The sequence below is a fragment of the Schistocerca piceifrons genome, chromosome 6 (assembly GCF_021461385.2).
Source record: "Schistocerca piceifrons isolate TAMUIC-IGC-003096 chromosome 6, iqSchPice1.1, whole genome shotgun sequence".
NCBI lineage: Eukaryota > Metazoa > Arthropoda > Insecta > Orthoptera > Acrididae > Schistocerca > Schistocerca piceifrons.
In genome coordinates this window covers 197,700,882-197,719,606 of record NC_060143.1, presented here as the reverse complement: position 1 = coordinate 197,719,606, position 18,725 = coordinate 197,700,882, and the positions used below count along the sequence as shown (strand labels likewise).

Sequence of the window (18,725 nt, the reverse complement as noted above, 5' to 3'; positions counted from 1 at the left end):
GTATGAAACAATGGACACACAATTCCTTTGTAATAAAGAGGTGTTTTCACACTTATACCTCAAAAGTACCCACACCTGCAGAACCCAGCAGGAGCAGAGTTTCTACTTATACATAGGATTAAGTCTACTTTTTGTTCTCACATGCCTCTGCTAAGAAGTGAATTGTGTCTGCTTCTTGACTAGCACATACTACCGTATTCTAACTTTCTGAATGAATTTTAATGCATTTGCATTGTGTGAGCTGACTTTTTAGTGTGACTTTATATGCCACCATTAGCACTACTGTCATCTGATCCACTTTGAGTCTCACGATCAATGAATACAATGGTTGCATAGTCAGTGTAGCCACAGCTGTGGAGCCCAGTGGACGCAATAGCAGCGCAGTAGTTCCTGTTTATGCAAAGAATTTAATTTAGTTATTGGTCTTTGAATTGTATCTATGTTGCTTACTATGTTGAAATGTGTATACTAACTTACTCTAAATTTTTGCATAAATTTTAGAGCATTTGCACTATGTGAGCTAACTTTTGAGAGCAGTAGAAATTAGAAGTACTGTAGTAGCAATACTTTAAATTGTGTCCAACGACTGCTTGGGTTAGTGTTGTATTCTCTGTGGTATAAAAAAAGTGATTAATCTGATTAATGACTGATGGGGAGTGTACCTGTTGTTTACAGATGCAGGTGGAATTGGCCATGGACTGTAAACAGATGGAAGCTGTGTTAGTTACAAAAAGCAAGATTCAGGCTGCTGCCCTGGAGTGCGGTGGCACTGGGACATCTGAGGCAAATACTTTGGCACCTCCAGAGCCTATACCATTGCCTGAGATTCCTGACTGTACAGTGCATTTCAATTCACTCATCTTGGATGGTCAACATTAACTGGCGCTGAATGGTGAACAATGGTGGCCTGTGTACCAGGCAAAAGTGGGTACTAGGTCATATGGCTGTCCCCTACACCTCAAAAACAGGTTTGAGGTACTGCTCACTGTTGAAAGTACATCTGAGTGAGTATGAGATGCCTCGTCTATTGGATCTGGGGCCGATCTCACTGAAAGATCTAAACGAGTGCACAGGGTGGGACAGTTTTTCATTGGGAGCTTCAAAATTAGGCGAATGGTGGATCCCCTTAGAGAAATAGAGGACAGGTCAGGAAAGAAGCCCTGTGTACATGATGTTTGCTTGCTAAGAGACACATCTATGGAGGAGGCTCTTCCAGCAGGAACTGAGCTCGTTGTGTGCACCTAGCTGCAAATCATGACTAATGTCAGCACGAATGATACCTGCCATTTGTGTTCACAGGCCATCCTTGGTTCCTACACGTGGCTGCCTGCTTTGGTAAAGACAACTTACTCTTGGGGTGGAAGCAGAACTAGAATTTTGCAGCATTGTTCCCAGAACCAATCATGATCCTCTGGTTTGGACCAGGGTGGAGGGCTTAAACCAGGGCTCAGAAGGTCCTGTGACAATTTTAGATGTGTATTTCTCGGCTTCCGTTATCAGGTGGCAAATTGTAGAACCCTGCCTTCTCTAACCCCCCCCCCCCCCCCCTTTCAATAGGTCAGGCATGCCCTACACCAAGGAAGAGGCAACAATGACAGCAACATACATGTTGCACTATATTGAGAAATCAGTCCACAGGCATGGTAAGATATATTCTGATTTTAGACAGGGATGAATACTATCCCTATTAATTAAAGAAAGCAGCATTCATGATAGCAGACGGGATAAAGAAAACCTTTATGTAGTATTAATTAGTTAATTGCAGGAGCATCTACAGAAAGGTTCCAGAACTAGTCTCACTTCTAATCAATAACAACGCCCGTACTGAGGACAGAAAGCTGGCTGAAATCAGACAGTAAAAGTAATGAAATTCTAAATTCTGACTGGAATATACGATAATATCTAATGAGGTCAGTGCAGATTCTGAATGTGAAATAATTTAGGTAAATTTTTAGAAATGGATCAAACATGGTCATTGTATGCTTTTATATACCCGATGCCTGAGGAGCAGTAGTGATGGAACATTTGAGGGGAAACTTGGGAAATATTTCATGTACATTTCTGGTCATGTTATAGTATTAGGTAGAAATTTCAACTTACAAACTACAGAATGGAGGCTTCAGGTGATTAAGGAAGGTAGTATGGACAGGGAATCGTGAAATTTTTCTAAATGCCTTAGCCGAAAATTAAACTGAGCGGCTAATCAGAGAACCAACACTTGAAATTAACATAGGCCTACTTGGTTTCCCAGTTACAACAGGCAGAAAGACTCATTATTGTATGATTACATGACTGTAGAACAATCACTGGAAGAAGTCACACCAATAAAATATCAGTGAACACGCAAGTAGAGTGATTTAATGATTTAAAGTGGATAGCCACAAGAAAATAATTGCAGGTAAGGCAGGGGGGAGAAATCTCAGGAAGTGTTGTCCACCAACAAAGGACGTAGCTTATAAATCTCCCATTTGGCCAGTACTTGAATACTGCTTGTATGTCTGGGATTCGTATCAGATAGGATTGATAGACGAAATTACCAAAGATCCGAAGGAGAGCAGCATCTTGTCACCTTGTCACAGCTTTGTTTAGAAAGCATAAGAGCATCATGAAGATACTCAACTCCAGTGGCAGACACTAAAATAGAGGCACTGTGCATCACAATGTGGCTTACTATTAAAATTCTTAGTGTGAATATTCCTAGAAGACTCAACTGATATATTACTTCCTCCTATGTATATCTCATGGAAAGACTTTGAAGGCAAAATTAATGAAACTCAAGCTCTCACAGAGACTTATCAAAAATACTTCCCATGACTAACAGGAAAGTGTGGAAGTGATATTGGTACATAAAGTACCCGGTGCCACACATCATAACATGGCTTGTGGAAAATAGATATAGATGTAGAAAGAAACCTCTTTTCATACAGAATAAATCAATTACTTTCCATTCTAATTACATATGTTTGCCAATTTTCTAATCTATAATGAAATCACATTGTGACAAAAACTGTGAGTGATAGAAAAAAAAAATTAAATCATCTATGGATTCAGTGGCCATGAAATTGTAGCATCAAACAATTACCAAACAAAAATAGTGAACACATATTTTCTGTTAACTAGTGTTACTAATGAATATGGCTCCACCATGTCTAGCCCTCTTCCTACCGAGTTTTTCAGTTTTGCAGAGCCTTAGTACAATGACACACATAGATGGTGTAGAGGAAACTGTAGATGGAGCAATTGTTGCATGTGCATTTGCACATACAGGTGCACAAGCCACCATTAGGTGGTAAGGTTGGGTTGATGCATATTTTATAGTGTCATCTAACCACCTTGCATTAGGTCATCACAATCCTTTCTTATCTCTTGGTTGATTTTCATTATAGTCATAATTACATCTTCCATCCCAGTCTATTCCCTAATCCATTGGTTTGTTTTCCTACAACTCCTAATAATTTTCAGCATGCATCCCTCCACTGAGTTTTGAATGTTTTCATATTAAAAATCTATACATCACTGCCAGTAGTCAAAATTCGTAATACTCAGTGATTATCAGCTTTCCATTTCAGACACATCAGAATATTTGTTTTGGAAAACCTATTTAGCTTATTATATGCAGTCTGTATTGTTTTTACCTGATTGTTTACTTACTTACATATTTATTTGCTGCTGCCAATCTAGTCTATAACTGACCTTAACAGAAACACACTACTATTGGTTCTATGTTAATTATAATTTTCTTTTTGAGGTGCTGATTGTACACTACTGTAGTTTAATTATAACTGATTTTCAAGCATGCTTTTTACAACAACTTTGTTAAATTCTTCTATGAATTGTAATGGTTTATCTGTGCTAGAGGCAATAGTACAATTTCAACAGAAAAACAAAGGTGTTGCAGATATGTATCACTGACATGTACTTATTCTCCAGTTTCCCAGCTAAGGTTCCTCAAGTCTGCCCTGAAACAAAAAGTCTCCACTCAGCAAAGTGACTTTTATCCACCTAATTAATCTCTGCAATACTGGAAAGTTCTCACTGTATGCTATCCACTCACTTTCTAACTGAGGCTTTGGGTGGCTGACAGGCACATAACGAAGACTGACCTTCCTCAGAGCTAGCTAACAAAAGCACTAGGATAGAGATTGTGTCAGGTGAAGTTAGTGAGAGGAACAAGAAGAAAGAAAGCAAAAGGGAGGCAGACAACTGGGAAGGAGAGGCAACCAGGGAATGTTTGTTTCTTTTTTTTCAGGGTGCAAAAACAACTGAGGTCGTATGTGCCCATGTCAGAACCGCAGAACACAAAGACAAAAAAAGGAGTTAAAAACGACTACACATTAAGCCGAATCAATGGAAAGGAGGACAGCTAAAATCAGGCACTTAAGAGAAAAATGCGTATAATATGCCATAGAGAAACGGATGCCCTGGACTAAAGATTAAATGTCCTTCACCATATTGCTACGATGGATAAAAAGAAAAATGTGGTCAACAGCCCACAGGTTGTTCACTAAAACGGCCAATAATTCAGACAGAAAACATAAATGAGAATGTAAGTGGTTAAAAGAAGGGCATTCCGTCAGGAAATGGTGAACTGCCAAAGGTTGATGACAATAAGCACAAAGTGGTGGGGCAACACTACTTAACAGATGGGGAAGGGGGGGGGGGGGGGGGGAGGGGGAAGGTGAAAGCAGATCGGGAAGAAATGAGAGAGCTCGAAATTGTCACGAGGATGCAATTTTGTTTCCTAGATGTAGAGAACAAGATGGACGCTGCAATTCCAAGAGCAGCCATACGTCCTCTTTGTTGGACTGAATGTTGCAAGTGTTCCATTGGGGGAGAGTCACGATGAAGAAAGGGGAGGAGGGAAAAAATGAAGGGGTGTAATGGAGAGGATCCTCCAGCTTCTGCGCCAGCCTTTGAAGGCTCACTGTTACAAGTCACAGAGGCTGGAGGATCCTGGTCCATGAGATCTACATAGGCATCGGTTTTCTCCTTCTGTTGATCTGTGGAGTCCAGGGCAGAAAAATGGTTAGCGGTGTGCCCTAGTGACATGGAAGTTGTCCAGATGAGGGTATCACATAGTGACACCGTCAAAGAGGATCTCCCAGTCAGCAAAGGAGATGACCATTTGGCATTGTTGGATTTCTCCGGGCCTTGGCAGAGGAAGACTCACATGTTTGTTGGCTGGAGGGACATAAGAAGTATTTACAGGAGTGTTCCTTCTGTCCTTTCCTGCCTGCTGGTTGTGTAGCAGGTGACTTCGTCTCATGAGGCGAAAGTCTGGTGGCTTGTTGGACAGATGGAGGAGGAGACAGGGGTGCTACAATGACAATAGACAATTTTACAACTGCAGTGCTGAATTTGAAATCACATGTCTGCATGGCTATGTCCTTCGTGAAGCAAGATGTAGCAAGAACAGTACTGTAAGTACTGGTTGGTAGAACACAGGGTTTCCAACTAACCAACGACCGGGTAAGGCACTTTTTCCTTTACCCGGCTCTCTTGGATGCTTATTGAGATACACAGGACAATTTTGACAGGCGGCGGCATGGTCACCAAAGCAGTTGATAGAGTGGGGAGAAGGAGGCGGACAATTGCCCTCGTGTGCATCCCTGCCACAGGTTACACATTTGGCTGGGTGTCGACAAGACATCTGAGTGTGGTTGAAACAATGACACTGGTAGCAGCTCATCAGGTTCAGAATGTATGGTCGGACTGTGGCAACATCATAGACTGCTTTGATCTTGAATGGGAGCACCACTCTATCAAAGGTGAGAAAAAGAGTGCATGTGGGCACTACGGATGCAATGGACAGCAATGACACCCTGATCATGGATCATGTTTGGATTTCTGCCTCGGTCAGATCATCAAGCAGCCTAGAGCAAATAACACCATGAGAAGAATGCAGCATTAGATGGGCCTTGACACGAACACGATAGCAATGAAGGAGCGAAGTATAAGCAGCTGTTGTGCTTGAGAATCAGAAGTAGGCTCCAAAGGCATAGTGCCAGTGTGTAAATGAGGGCAGGATTTCACACGGCCAGCAACTGTATCAATACCTTTCTGAATAATAAGGGAAGAGCAAAGTTGAACATACAATGGAAGAACATGTTGAGCACAACATGCTTGACTTCAGCCACTGCTTAACACAATTCATATCTCCCTATCCTCTCCACTCCCCTATACCATTATACCAGCTAGTTTGATTTACATAGATGGGGTTTGTTCTTACAGCACATTCTTTGATTCTGCAATCCTCCTGGCCTGAATTTCTGCCAGTTCCTGTTCCACATCTATCTCCCCCTGTGTACTCATGATTCTCATTCCACTTGTTTAATCTCTATATCCACAGTCTCTCTCTTTCAAGAAAATCATTCAAGCAAGTTTGTCACAAGTTCTGAATTAAGTGTACCTTTCTTGTACCCTGTTATATTCATGACAGCTCCATAGATTGAGGGACCTTTGCATATACTGTCAACTTATCATTTACTGAAGAAGAGTTCCCAGATAGGTTGAAAATATCAAAACTGAAGTCATTATTAAAAATGGCAAGTATAAGGCAGAAAAGTACTGGTTTTCTCCAAAACAGTAGAAAAATTGATGACACACCAAATCAACAAATCCCTAAATGACCACAAGTTACTAAACAGTAATCAGCATTGCTTTCAGACACACAAAATGAAAGACAATAGCATAGTAGCAGTTAATTTAGATCTCTCCAAAGCATTAGATACTATCAATCATGGGAGCCTTTAAAAAAAATAACAGAAGCACTAGCAAATCAAGGATCTGGCAAAAAGTGCTTCGAATTGCACAAACCAAGCTGAATACAGATTGTAGGACTGATATCACCTTACTACATTCACAAAATCAATTTAGTTTCAGACGGGAAAAAAAGTGGAAACAGGAGCACCTCAATGCAATAGTCTAGGACCAATATTACTTCTTATCTGTAAAATGATGTACAGAGCCACACAGTGCCATCAATGTCATGCCATTCACATATGCTTGTGCCCCTGGATTGCACTCACCCTTACAAATTTTATTTTATATTTTAAATTAGTTTCTGGGAAATATATACATAAGCTACTATTGACTATATCTTAATTAAACTGACTCCAAAATTAATATTATGTAGCAGAAAGAGAGTTGACTTTTTCACTACATGGTTTGTGAGTATTAAGCAAAGTGTTTGAAGCAGAAATAAGGTTTCTACTTTCTATTAAATATTTTTAGATTTCCATGAAACTTTTAGTTTCTGTATCTCAAAACTGGTTTGATGCGGCTTTTTACTACAGCTGTCCGGCCCCTCCAATTACAGAAACATTTATGCTGATATGCTGGAGCAATTCCTGGAACCACAGATTCAACAAGAAGACACTGCTGACACTGATGTGTTGCATCAAGGTGGAGCACCCTCTCATTTTGCTCTCATATTAAGGGAGTATCTAATGGAAGATTCACAGACAGATGGACAGGCAGAGGTTTAGCAAAGACCAAGGCCATTGCATTCATCACTTGATTTAACATCCTCAAATTTCTTCACTTGAGTACATAAAGGCAATGGTGTAAAAAACAGAGGTAAGGCATTTCCTGGATCTAAGAGCTTGAATCTGGGATTCATTGTTGGCAATTTGACAAGATATACTACAGAATTAAATCAGTGCTTTTAAGTGATGGGAACAACAGTTTGAAATGAAGTTAGGCCCTGCTGAATTGTGATGCAAATATATATACAGTGTCAACAGAAATTCATGCATATTGCATAAATGCATCAATTATTTCATAGAAATGGATCAATACTATATGACCATCCTGTACAACAGCAGCTTCCAATGTTATGAACAATCTTTTAATTTAAGCTTGATTCAGTAATTAACGAGTAAAAGTGAGCTGCAAATTATAATCTACTTGTGTGAACTATGTTATTTGATCATATTTAAATAATTTATCCAGAATATTTCAACTACATATTTTAGAGAAAGTTTTATAAGACATACAGGCCAATATATAGCACAAACAGCGAATGTGACAAGACTGAAACCTGACCCTTATGACAGAGTAGTGTATAAAAAAGTTATAACTACAGGTCATGTTTTATTTACTTTAATAATCTTGTGTAAATTTTCTCCGTTTTGTACAAAATACAATTTATGGATTCTATTCAACAAGTAAATAATAATATACCTAAAGTACAGGAGGACAAACATATACATCTAAGGCCAGAAACTCAAAAAGATGCTGGCATTACAAGTGTACTGCTGTACAGACTCATAATACAGTGGCAGCTTCCAACATTAGGAACCATTTTGTAATCTTAGTTGGAATCAGTAATACATAATGGTGAGCTGTAATTTCATGATTGTATTTAATAAACTCTTCTGAACTTCCTGTGTATAGAATTTAAATGAAATATTATCTTTGACCTACCTACAGATGGAAGGAAAGAAGTTTATTTTACTGCCCTTCCTGTTATGTAATTTAATTAGAGATGGTGCACAAACTTGGATGAAACATGATGGGGCACTCACTAAATTGGAGGTTGGTTTAAAAAGAAACCATTCTAACATTTACCTAAAAACATTTAGAACCACAGAGAATGTTAACCTGGATAGTTGGATTCACATTTGGACTCTCATCCTTCCCAATACAACTCCAGACCCATAGCCATTGCATTATTTTGACCGGTCATTTGACAGTAGATGTAGTAATATTACTAGTACTATCACAATGTGAGGAATACATATGTCAATTAGTTCCAATTTGCTTTTCAATGTTTAGTCATCCATACTATTTTAGTGTCAGTACTTGTGGAGAAATCTTATTCTGAGACATTCTGATGTTTATTATAGGCCTGATGGAATGTTAGGTCGCTATATTTGTGTCTAACTTTGAAGTAAAGGTGCCTGTGGACTTTTTTCGTTTATATAGTTAGCAGAGAGAAGGTCCTTGGATTTACAGGGTAATGATATACATTCTTAAATACAAAAGTATGAGGCGGAATGGTTGACAAGTATGAGGGGTACTCAAAGTATTAATCAACAATTTGAAACAATATAGTTACAAAATTAATTTTTTGTTTGTCTGCAGGTAAATGTCAGTAAACCAGGCAAACACTGAAATCCCCATGCCACAGTACCACAGCATGAGGTAATTCGTTTTTGGCAGCAGCAGAAATCTTGTGGTTGTGTTACGCCATTCCCAACAGCTAAAAAAGTTATCTAGATTGGTCTGATATAGTTTCCACATTTTCGGTATTGACAAGAAAGAATTGCCAAACAATACTCCACCTTATGAGTGGACTACGCCATTTTGTTTGACTTCTTTAGTGATATTCTGTGGTACTGTGGTACAGGAATTTCAGTCTGTTAGGACTGCAGACACATACCTGCAAACAAACAAACAAATATAACATAACTAATGTGTTGAGATGATAATTGCAACTACAAATTGTACCTACCCCTCATACTTACATTCAGGGGGTCAAATTCTTAGTACTGCCAACAGATATACCAAAAAATGCAAGAAACTTGGATGCATTTTCACTCTGCAGCAGACTGTGTGCAGATTTGAAACTTCCTGACTGATTAAAATTGTGTGCAGGGCCAGGACTCAAACTTGGGACCTCTGCCTTTGAGAGCAAGTGTTCAACTGACTGAGCTACCCAAGCACAACTCATGACTGGCACTCATAGTTTCAGTTCCACGAGTACGTCTCTCATTCCTTCCAAACTTCACGGTTATCTTGCGTACCTTGCAGTCCTGTATGACAAAAGGGAAGTTTGAAAGGTAGGAAAGGTGTACTAGTGGAAGTAAACATGTGAAGCCAGGCTATAAATTGTACTTTGATAACTCAGTTGGTTAAGCACTTGCTCACACAAAAGTCCCAAGTTCAAGTCCCAGTGCGGCACACAGTTGTAATCTGCCATGACATTAAGAAACTATCTTAGCATTCAGAACTATTAGTTCTTTCTTTGGAGATGAAAGAGGGAGTAGTCTATGGAAGTTATGGAAGGAAGGGGAAGTCACTCAGATGCAGGATAAGGGATCGTGATTTTCCATTTTGCTGCTATCATCATCACAATGTTGGTTACTGTTTCTAGTATGCACCGGGTTGACGAATATGCAAAAAGTGCAAGACTTCATATTTCATACAAGCTTTGGCATATTTGCACTGGTGAGCAGGAGTGTCAGAACATGTACACAGATCATCCACTCTGTACTGTCACATCAAATTACTTCAGACCCGCAGATAGGCAACTCAAAGAACAGACTGTCCAAATATTTTATTTATTTTGTTAGGTCCATTTTTTTCACCTGCTGAACAAAGAGTGCTCTGGCTGCTCTGTAAGATTGTCTGTTGTGAATGCTTATTGCTGAATGGCATGTATTCGCAAGAATGGTGACAAACAATGATGAAATTTAAGCTTTGGGTGCATTAAATCAGTCTGTAGTAGCGCAGAGAGATGATAAATACACCTTTTGTCTCAATGCTTCATATGCTGGGGTTGTGTTATCAGATTTAGTGTCTGGAGAGAACTTGGGCCACTTAATATGGCACTGTACATGGAAAGTAATTGTATCAGACTGCATGACATGTGCAACATAAAAATGATATTTTGGACAGACATGAACTGGTGTCAGATTTTTGTAATATTATCAACATTTCAGAGGAAGTAGCTTCTGTGAACTTTGTCTTTTTATTCTTTCTCATTTTGTTGTGTGCTGCCCATTTACTGAAATAAATATTACATACCAAATGAAATACTGGTAAAAAGGTTCAATTTTACGGAAAGTAAACTACACTGCTACAAATAATTAGGGGAATATGACTTTGGGCGTCTGCCATCCTACATTGAGCAATAATTGAGGACTGGATATGTTACCAACTTAGACCTTCATCTTTCACAAAGTAACTACACAATGGAACATCATTACATCCTCAATAGTTTATATAAATATGTCTGAAATGTCAGACAGGCGTCGAAAACAAAGTGCAATCAGTCATAACGTCACCCTGGGTGCTCTTCATTGAACATTGAAAGCTGCAATAATGTGTATGAGTGTTTATCACTGCCTGACACCTACATGGGATGCTCCTTATAAGTATACAGAAGTCATCCTTTGGTATCCATTACCATTCTTCAATGAGAGCCCATGAGAGTTCTTGGAGAATCTGTGGTGGAACAGGACGACCACAAACATGTCTGTCACATGTGCAAAATATGCACAGCGGAGTTTAGGTAGGGACTCACCACCATGCATTCCATTACTTCAATGTCCAGGCTTCGCAAGACATCCCTGCTGGCACCCGCCACCTAGACTCTGGCATCAGAAGGAATTCAGGGCCATCACCACATGCAGTAGCCACCACATAGCCCACAAGGATCTGTTTATTGTACTGTCTGATGGTAAGGCAACCACAGACAATATGATCCATATGGCTGTCAACACTGGAGCCTCCCCACAATATCACAGAACCTTGGGAATATGTTGACTTCCTGGACAACATTTGGCAGTTACTGCTCACTGTGGGCTTCTGCACATGAGCATGGCCATCACTTTGCATCTGAGGATATTGGGACCTGTCTGTAAATAATATGTTTCGCTAGTGATGAAGAAGCTGGCAGGTGACATGAAAACAGCAGAACTGAAGGTGAGCTGCAAGACATTTCTGTGTCGAGCAGGATCTTAAGATACTTTCTCATAATCTGTTCATTATAGGCTGATTGGATACATCTGCTCCAGTGGCCCTTCTGAGATTGCCTTTCAGTGCTCTGGTGGTATCTGTGCAACGCCAAAATGCAGAGATGGTTAGATATTGGTCTTCATATGGGATTTTAATGCATCGGCGACCTTGTCCAACTCGCACTGTGTTCTGACCTGTCTTCTGTAGCACGCCCACAGCCTATGGATGACACACAGGGAGGCATTGGCATTTGCAGCAAAATGACTGATAGTCCATCCTTTTTGGATCAAAAAGACTGCTCTTGCAACTTACACTGCATTAAGATATTGCCTTCCATGTGTTTGGCTCAATACAATGTCTGCAAACAACAACTGCCATCTGCCTACATCATTACAAGACACTAGGACACTGGTACTCACTTCCTCCCACCTGACAATGTAATGCAAAGTACAGCCAATAGATGGCAAATGATTTTAATTGTTGTCTACATTGAAAGCAGAGATCTCAAGCTGCTCCTGTACCAAAATAGATTTAACATAAAGGATGTTGCTACAAGTGTTCCCCTAATTGTTTTGAACTGTGTATTATCTGTACAGTAACATGTGTTGGAATACGTGCCTACTGAATGTGAATAGACTTTGCTTGGGAAAATTTGTGCCGACTGTTAATGAGGTTGAGAACTGTGGAAATTGTAGTGTGTTAAGGGACTATCACTCTATTTTGTGCAAGAATTTTCATAATGCATAAACATTATTTCCAATATTAGACTGGTTTCATTCATAGTAATATTCGCACTTTGCTGTTTCACATTTTCAAAGTTTTCAGTTTGATGAGATGGTGCATGTTATTTAATTTTTCAGTATTGACTAACTTCATTACAAGGTAGTTAGCATCTGTTGAGTGGCTTCTGACACGTTTAGTACAGGAACTGTTCAGAATATTAACATTTCTTATTACTGACATAAAATAATTACACTAGCCAACAATGTAAATGTTTCATGCTCAAAAATAGTTAATTCTTATGTAGTTCCATCTACTGAATTAAAAAATCACCATAAAAATAACAGATTAGCTCTTGCTTTGGAGATAAAGTGACATTTCATTTTTATAGTCAACATTTTCAGTTTGGACGAAAATTTGTTTTCAGAGTTGGTACACCTGTCTAATAACAAAACACAAATGCTCTTAAGCTGTTCGCAAGTCATCAACATAGATACTGTTGCTGTGACTGTGAGTTTCATATAGTTTCTGCTGCAATTAAAGCAGAATTTCTGGTTTGAGAGTGCTTTTGTAGTGGAAAATTCATAAAAATGCCACGAAAATGTGTAAATAAGGTGAATAATTTTTGTTACATTTGTGGTGAAGTAACATTTTCCTCACAGAAACACAACCTGGCATCTCTTGTGAAGACTGCCTATCAGCATTATTTTGGTAAGGAAACAGGGGACCAGGATGAATCTTGGGCTCCACATATATGTTGCAACACATGTTCAGTTAGAGAATGGCTGAAAAATTAGAAACAATCTATGGCTTTTGTTGTGCCTATGGATTGGCGTAAGCCTGCTTGATTCCACCTATAAAGGCAGGATTGTCTATGAAGACAAGAAGAACAATTCAGTACTCCGATCTCCGATCTGCTAATCGAGCCATTCTGCTTTCGGATAGTTTACAAGTTCCTACTCCACCTGAAAATTGTGTGTTTGAAGTAGAAAATGAAGACAGTGTGGAACAAGAAGAAGAAGAACCAAACAAGCCTTCCACATCCCATGACCCTGATTTTGAGGGCAAAAATGATAAACCTCACAAACTGAGTCAAGCGGAATTGAGTGATTTAATTAGAGATCTGTCAAATGGAATCTTATCAAAAGTGATGTCTCAGTCACACAATACAGAAAATGTCAAATGGAACTGCTTCCCTTTTTGGAGAAGAAAAACAATCTTGTAGTTTGCTGCCACATTAATGGCTTGATAAAATCTTTGAGGATGAACCACGATCCAACTGAATGGAGGCTATTCATAGACTTCTCCAAGTTTACTTTAAAAGCTGTGTTACTTCACAATGGCAACCGTCTTGCTTCTATTCCTGTTGGTCATGCAGTTCACATGAAGGAGACGTATGCAAATATGACAATCCCCCTTGACTCAATCAAATATCATGAACACAAATGGAAAATGTGTGGTGATCCAAAAGTCACTGCCATACTATTAGGAATGCACCAGGGGCATGCAAAAGATTGCTGCTTCTTATGTTTGTGAGACAGTAGGGATAGGAAACCACATTACATTAAGCACAACGGCCTGCAAGAAATCTTAGCCCTAGTGAGAAAATGTCATTGTCGAGCCTCTCGTGGACTCAAAAGATGTTCTTCTTCTACCCCTGTATATCAAGCTGGATTTGATGAAAAATTTTGTCAAAGGTACAAACCAAGGACGGCAAGCCTTTAAGTACACAAGGGAGAAATTCTGCAAAAGTTAAGGAGGCTATTTTTATCAGGCCACAAATTGGAGAACTTGTAAAGGATCCTGCATTGGATCAAGTTTTGGATGGGAAAGAAAAGGAAGCTTGGGAAGCCTTCAAGGGAGTTGGTTCAAATGGCTCTGAGCACTATGGGACTTAACATCTGAGGTCGTTAGTTTCAAGAGAGTTGTTCGTGGGTTTTTTGGCGACAAAGGAGATGATAACTACGCTCAGATGCTGACAATGCTCCTGCAAAAATACCACAACATTGGATGCAACATGTCCCATAAAATCCATTTTCTCCACTCCCACCTAGACTTTTTCCCTTCTTGTTGTGGAGCTGTCAGTGATGAAGATGAACATGGAGAAAGATTCCATCAGGACATTTCTGTTATGGAAGAAAGATATCAGAGCCACTGCAACAAAGCAATGATTGTAGATTACTGTTGGTCTTTCTGTAGGGATGCTCCAGGACTCCGTTACAAGAGGCAAGCTAAAAGATGACGATCTCATTCAGCCACTACATGATTCTCTTCAGACCCAACTGTCTCTGAGGTATTCTTCCAGCAATTTAGAACTCTTAAAATGTAACTACCATTTAAAAAAAAATCAAATACACTTTCAAAGTTGTTACAATTTGTAATTAAAATCTATCTTTTTCTCTTAATCCATTAATAGTACTTCCACCTGGTGTGTAACACAGAAACTAGAGCTAAGGAAAATTTTTCATTGTCATATTCATTTTTCTCAACTCAATAGGAATTGACTCATGAAGTGCAGGAAATATTAAAAAAAAAAAAACTTTTTTTTGGCCAGTGTTATCATTATTAAATAATTACACTGCATCACTACAATGTACAGCAATAATGTTGTCTATTATATTTACAGAAAAAAATCTCATGAATCTATTGGCTTTTCCTACTTCAAGAAAAATACATGGACTTACCAACAGTTAAATACAGAGGATAAATCACCAAAGGATAGAATATTCGGTCTACAGTCGATAAAACCCATAACTTCTGTACCCATATACGCAAACACCATGCATTCCATGTGGGTTTACGCATTCTGCGAGCTGGAAAAGGTAAGCACACCATAAATACTGTTTGTGCTAATATTAAACAAAACACTGGAAATGTTAAAGGGTATCAAGATTATCAATATTCTCACAGAAATTCCAGCCCTATAAACAAAATGATCATGAAGAAAGCAAAATATGAGGACTAAATAAACAAAAAGACTGACTCACTTGTTGTTAAAACTATTACCACGGTACCAGCACTTGGAGAAGAAGCTGATATAATACTACATAAAGTCAAGAAGTATAGATTATTTTCACTGTATAAAGCAACAATACTAAGGATCATGGATTATGGGGTTTTAAGGGAAGCATAATAATAAGCACATTGTGTAAAATTATACAATCTACTCTGGCATTATCATCTTGGACTTTGGGGAGTGACTGGACATCTGCGAAGATCACTGCATAGCAGTGTAGGTGTGGTACTTCCACAAGATATGGGCAACTGTCATGATGTCACAGGATGTATCCGTGAATCAGATTGGTGTGACCGATACAGAGGCAGAAACTGATTGTGGATTCACTTTGAGACACTCTAAGGGAAGTGTAGTAACACTGTTCACGTTTACGTCGCACTTCACTTAGTGTAGACCGGGACTGTGTCCTAGGCATGCCCGATGTTAACTGACTGGGCACGGCCCGTGCTGCCGGAGTTGTTGTTGTTGTTGTTGTTGTCATGCCGGCAGAGGTCGCGTCCGAATTCTCGCGTGCCCTCTGGTGGACGGGACTCTACTTGCGGCAACTACCGTCCGTGACGCGCTGTGCCAATGTGCGCCTCCCGCGATCTTTCTGGTGGCTACTACACTCCTCCTCCTTCGGGGGGTGAAGCCACTGTGATCCACTGCGTCGGAAGGTGGAGCGTCAGGCAGGAGCGATGACCTCCACATCCATTGGATGACCGGAGTCGAGGGGATCTGCCAACCCTCGAGCCGGAACCTTCGAATACGGCTGGAAGTGACCCACACGAAGAGGCCCCTGTCGTCCCACAACCGGAACCCGGGACAGAACGGGCGACAAGCTGTCGAACTCCGGATCCTGTTCCACCCCGGGAGGGGCAAGACCCAGTGGCGGGGATGAAGGGGAAGGGACGACTCCAGGTGAACCAACCTCCTGAGAAACCGGGCCTGCTAGGGGGGCCGGCTCTCGCTGGGGCATCTCGAACGATGGCGATGCCGGTGCTGGAGCTACTGGAGGCTGCCAAGGCTGAGAACCATCGCAGTGCGGCAGAGGCACAGCGGGGAGAGGAGGCAACGTCCCCTGTGAAACCAACACAGGTGCCGGCAATGGGGAAGCCGGTGTCCGAGAGGGCGGAGGATGGGTGCCCGAACGTGGACGTAGCTGATTTTGGTGACGACGTACCGCCGGCGGCCATTGCGGCGCAGGACCACCGCTGGTATCCAACGTGGATTGCGACCAAACCCACGGGCCCAGACCGACATACCCAGTGGAAAGCCAGGTACTCCATTTTGTGAAGACTGGCGAGGACCAGGCCGGAGGAGGTGCAGCAGAGTCCTAGGTTGACGCCCATGGAGGAGCTCTGCGGGGCTGTGTTCTCCCATTGGTGTGGTCCGGTATGCCGTCAAGAAAAACGTCAATGCTTCCTCCGCAGGAAATTCGTGCACATACTTTTTCATCTGCGTCTTAATTGTGCGCACCATGCGCTCGGCTTCCCCATTCAATTGTGGATGGAAGGGGGGAGAGCAAACGTGCCGAATACCGAAGCGCCTACAAAAATCCTGGAAGGTCTGCGAAATAAACTGCGGTCCATTGTCCGAGACCAGGGTGATTGGCAGACCTTCCACAGAAAAGATTTTTGCTAGTGTCTGAATTGCAACTTCTGAAGTGGTTGAGGAGCAGCGAACCACATATGGGAATCGGGAATAAGCATCAATGACAATGAGCCAAAAACCGTTGAGAAACGGGCCCGCAAAATCAATGTGAACACGTTCCCATGCTTGGGTTGCCGGCGGCCATAAAGAGAACGCTGCCCTGGGAGATGCTTGTTGGCTCGCACACTGGGAACAGGCGGCCACCAAGTGCTCAATTTCTCTGTCAATACCGGGCCAGTACACATGTCTGCGAGCCAAGGTTTTAGTACGGGAAACACCCCAGTGCCCCGCATGTAATAACGTGAGGACCTCTCGTCGTAAACTTGCAGGAACAACCACACGAGGAGCTGTATCATCGGTAGCCAGAAGGAGAACGCCGTCCAAGACCGAGAGGCGGTCCCGTAGAAGAAAATAATTATGAAGAGGGTCCGAGGCCCGGCCCGGAGGGCTGGATGACCACCCCTGCTGAATGAGGTGAACTACTTGCCGGAGAACCAGGTCAGCTGCCGTTTCCCTGGCGACTCGAGAACTAGTGATCGGAAAGCCATCAACCGCTTGGCGGGATGCCACATCCAAATGAAAACACACAATCTCCTCTCGATCGAACGTAGGATCCGGGCCCACCGGAAGACGGGAAAGAGCGTCGGCGTTGGCATGCTGTCCTGTAGGGTGAAAATGAATGTCATAATGGTACTTAGAGAGGAACAAGGCCCACCGCTGTAGTCTGTGGGCCGCCCTATCCGGAATCTGAGAGGCGGGGCCAAATAACGATATTAACGGCTTATGGTCAGTGATTAACTGAAACTTCGTGCCATACAAGAAAGGGTGAAACTTGGTAACAGCGTAGACAATGGCCAAAGCCTCTTTTTCCACCTGGGAGTAATGGGCCTGCGCGGGACTAAGCGTTTTAGACGCAAATGCCAGTGGTTGCTCGGAACCATCTGCATTGCGATGGGTCAGGACCGCCCCCACCCCATACTGCGAAGCATCAGTAGCCAGGACCAACGGCTTATGGGGATCAAAAGCAGCCAAACAAGGGGCTGACGTGAGGAGGCCCTTCAACGAGGTGAACGCTCGCTCGCATGCAGGGGACCAATCAAAAGGAACACCCTTGTGCAGAAGGCAGTACAGGGGGTGGGCTATAGTGGAAGCCCTGGGAATGAACCGGTGGTAATAGGCTATCTTGCCTAAAAAAGCTTGTAACTCTTTCAGCGAAGCGGGCTGAGGAAGGTTGACGATACCTTGGACCAAACTTCCTAATGGCTGGATACCGTGCCGAGAGATGGTGTAGCCCACATACTCAATGGATGGTTGAAAGAAGGTTGACTTATGCAGGTTGCAACGCAAGCCCACAGACCTGAATTTGAGAAAGAGGGTGCGAAGGTTGTGCAAATGTTCCTTCGTGCTGCGGCCTGTGACAATTATGTCATCCAGGTAATTAATACAATGCGGAATTGTCGACGTGACATGCTCAAGATAACGCTGGAATATTGCCGGGGCACTGGATATTCCAAAGGCCAACCGCTGGTATTGGGAAAGGCCAAACGGGGTGTTGACGACCGCCAACCGTTTGGTCCTCATCAAGTGGTATCTGATGGTAAGCATCCGACAGATCGATTTTCGAAAAATATTGGCCTCCCGCCACGGAGGAGAACAATTCATCAGCACGAGG

The 18,725-nt window shown here is 41.7% G+C and overlaps 1 protein-coding gene across 5 annotated transcripts in view; it reads right to left on the bottom strand.

Annotated features, from left to right (window-relative positions):
- LOC124802416 (transmembrane protein 62-like) overlaps positions 1-18,725 on the bottom strand; it is an 84,768-nt gene that overhangs the window by 20,508 nt on the left and 45,535 nt on the right. For all 5 annotated transcript variants that reach the window (XM_047263178.1, XM_047263180.1, XM_047263177.1 and 2 more), the window contains exon 10: positions 15,090-15,218. In XM_047263178.1, the coding sequence (XP_047119134.1) occupies positions 15,090-15,218 (129 nt within the window). The remainder of the gene's footprint in view (positions 1-15,089; positions 15,219-18,725) is intronic.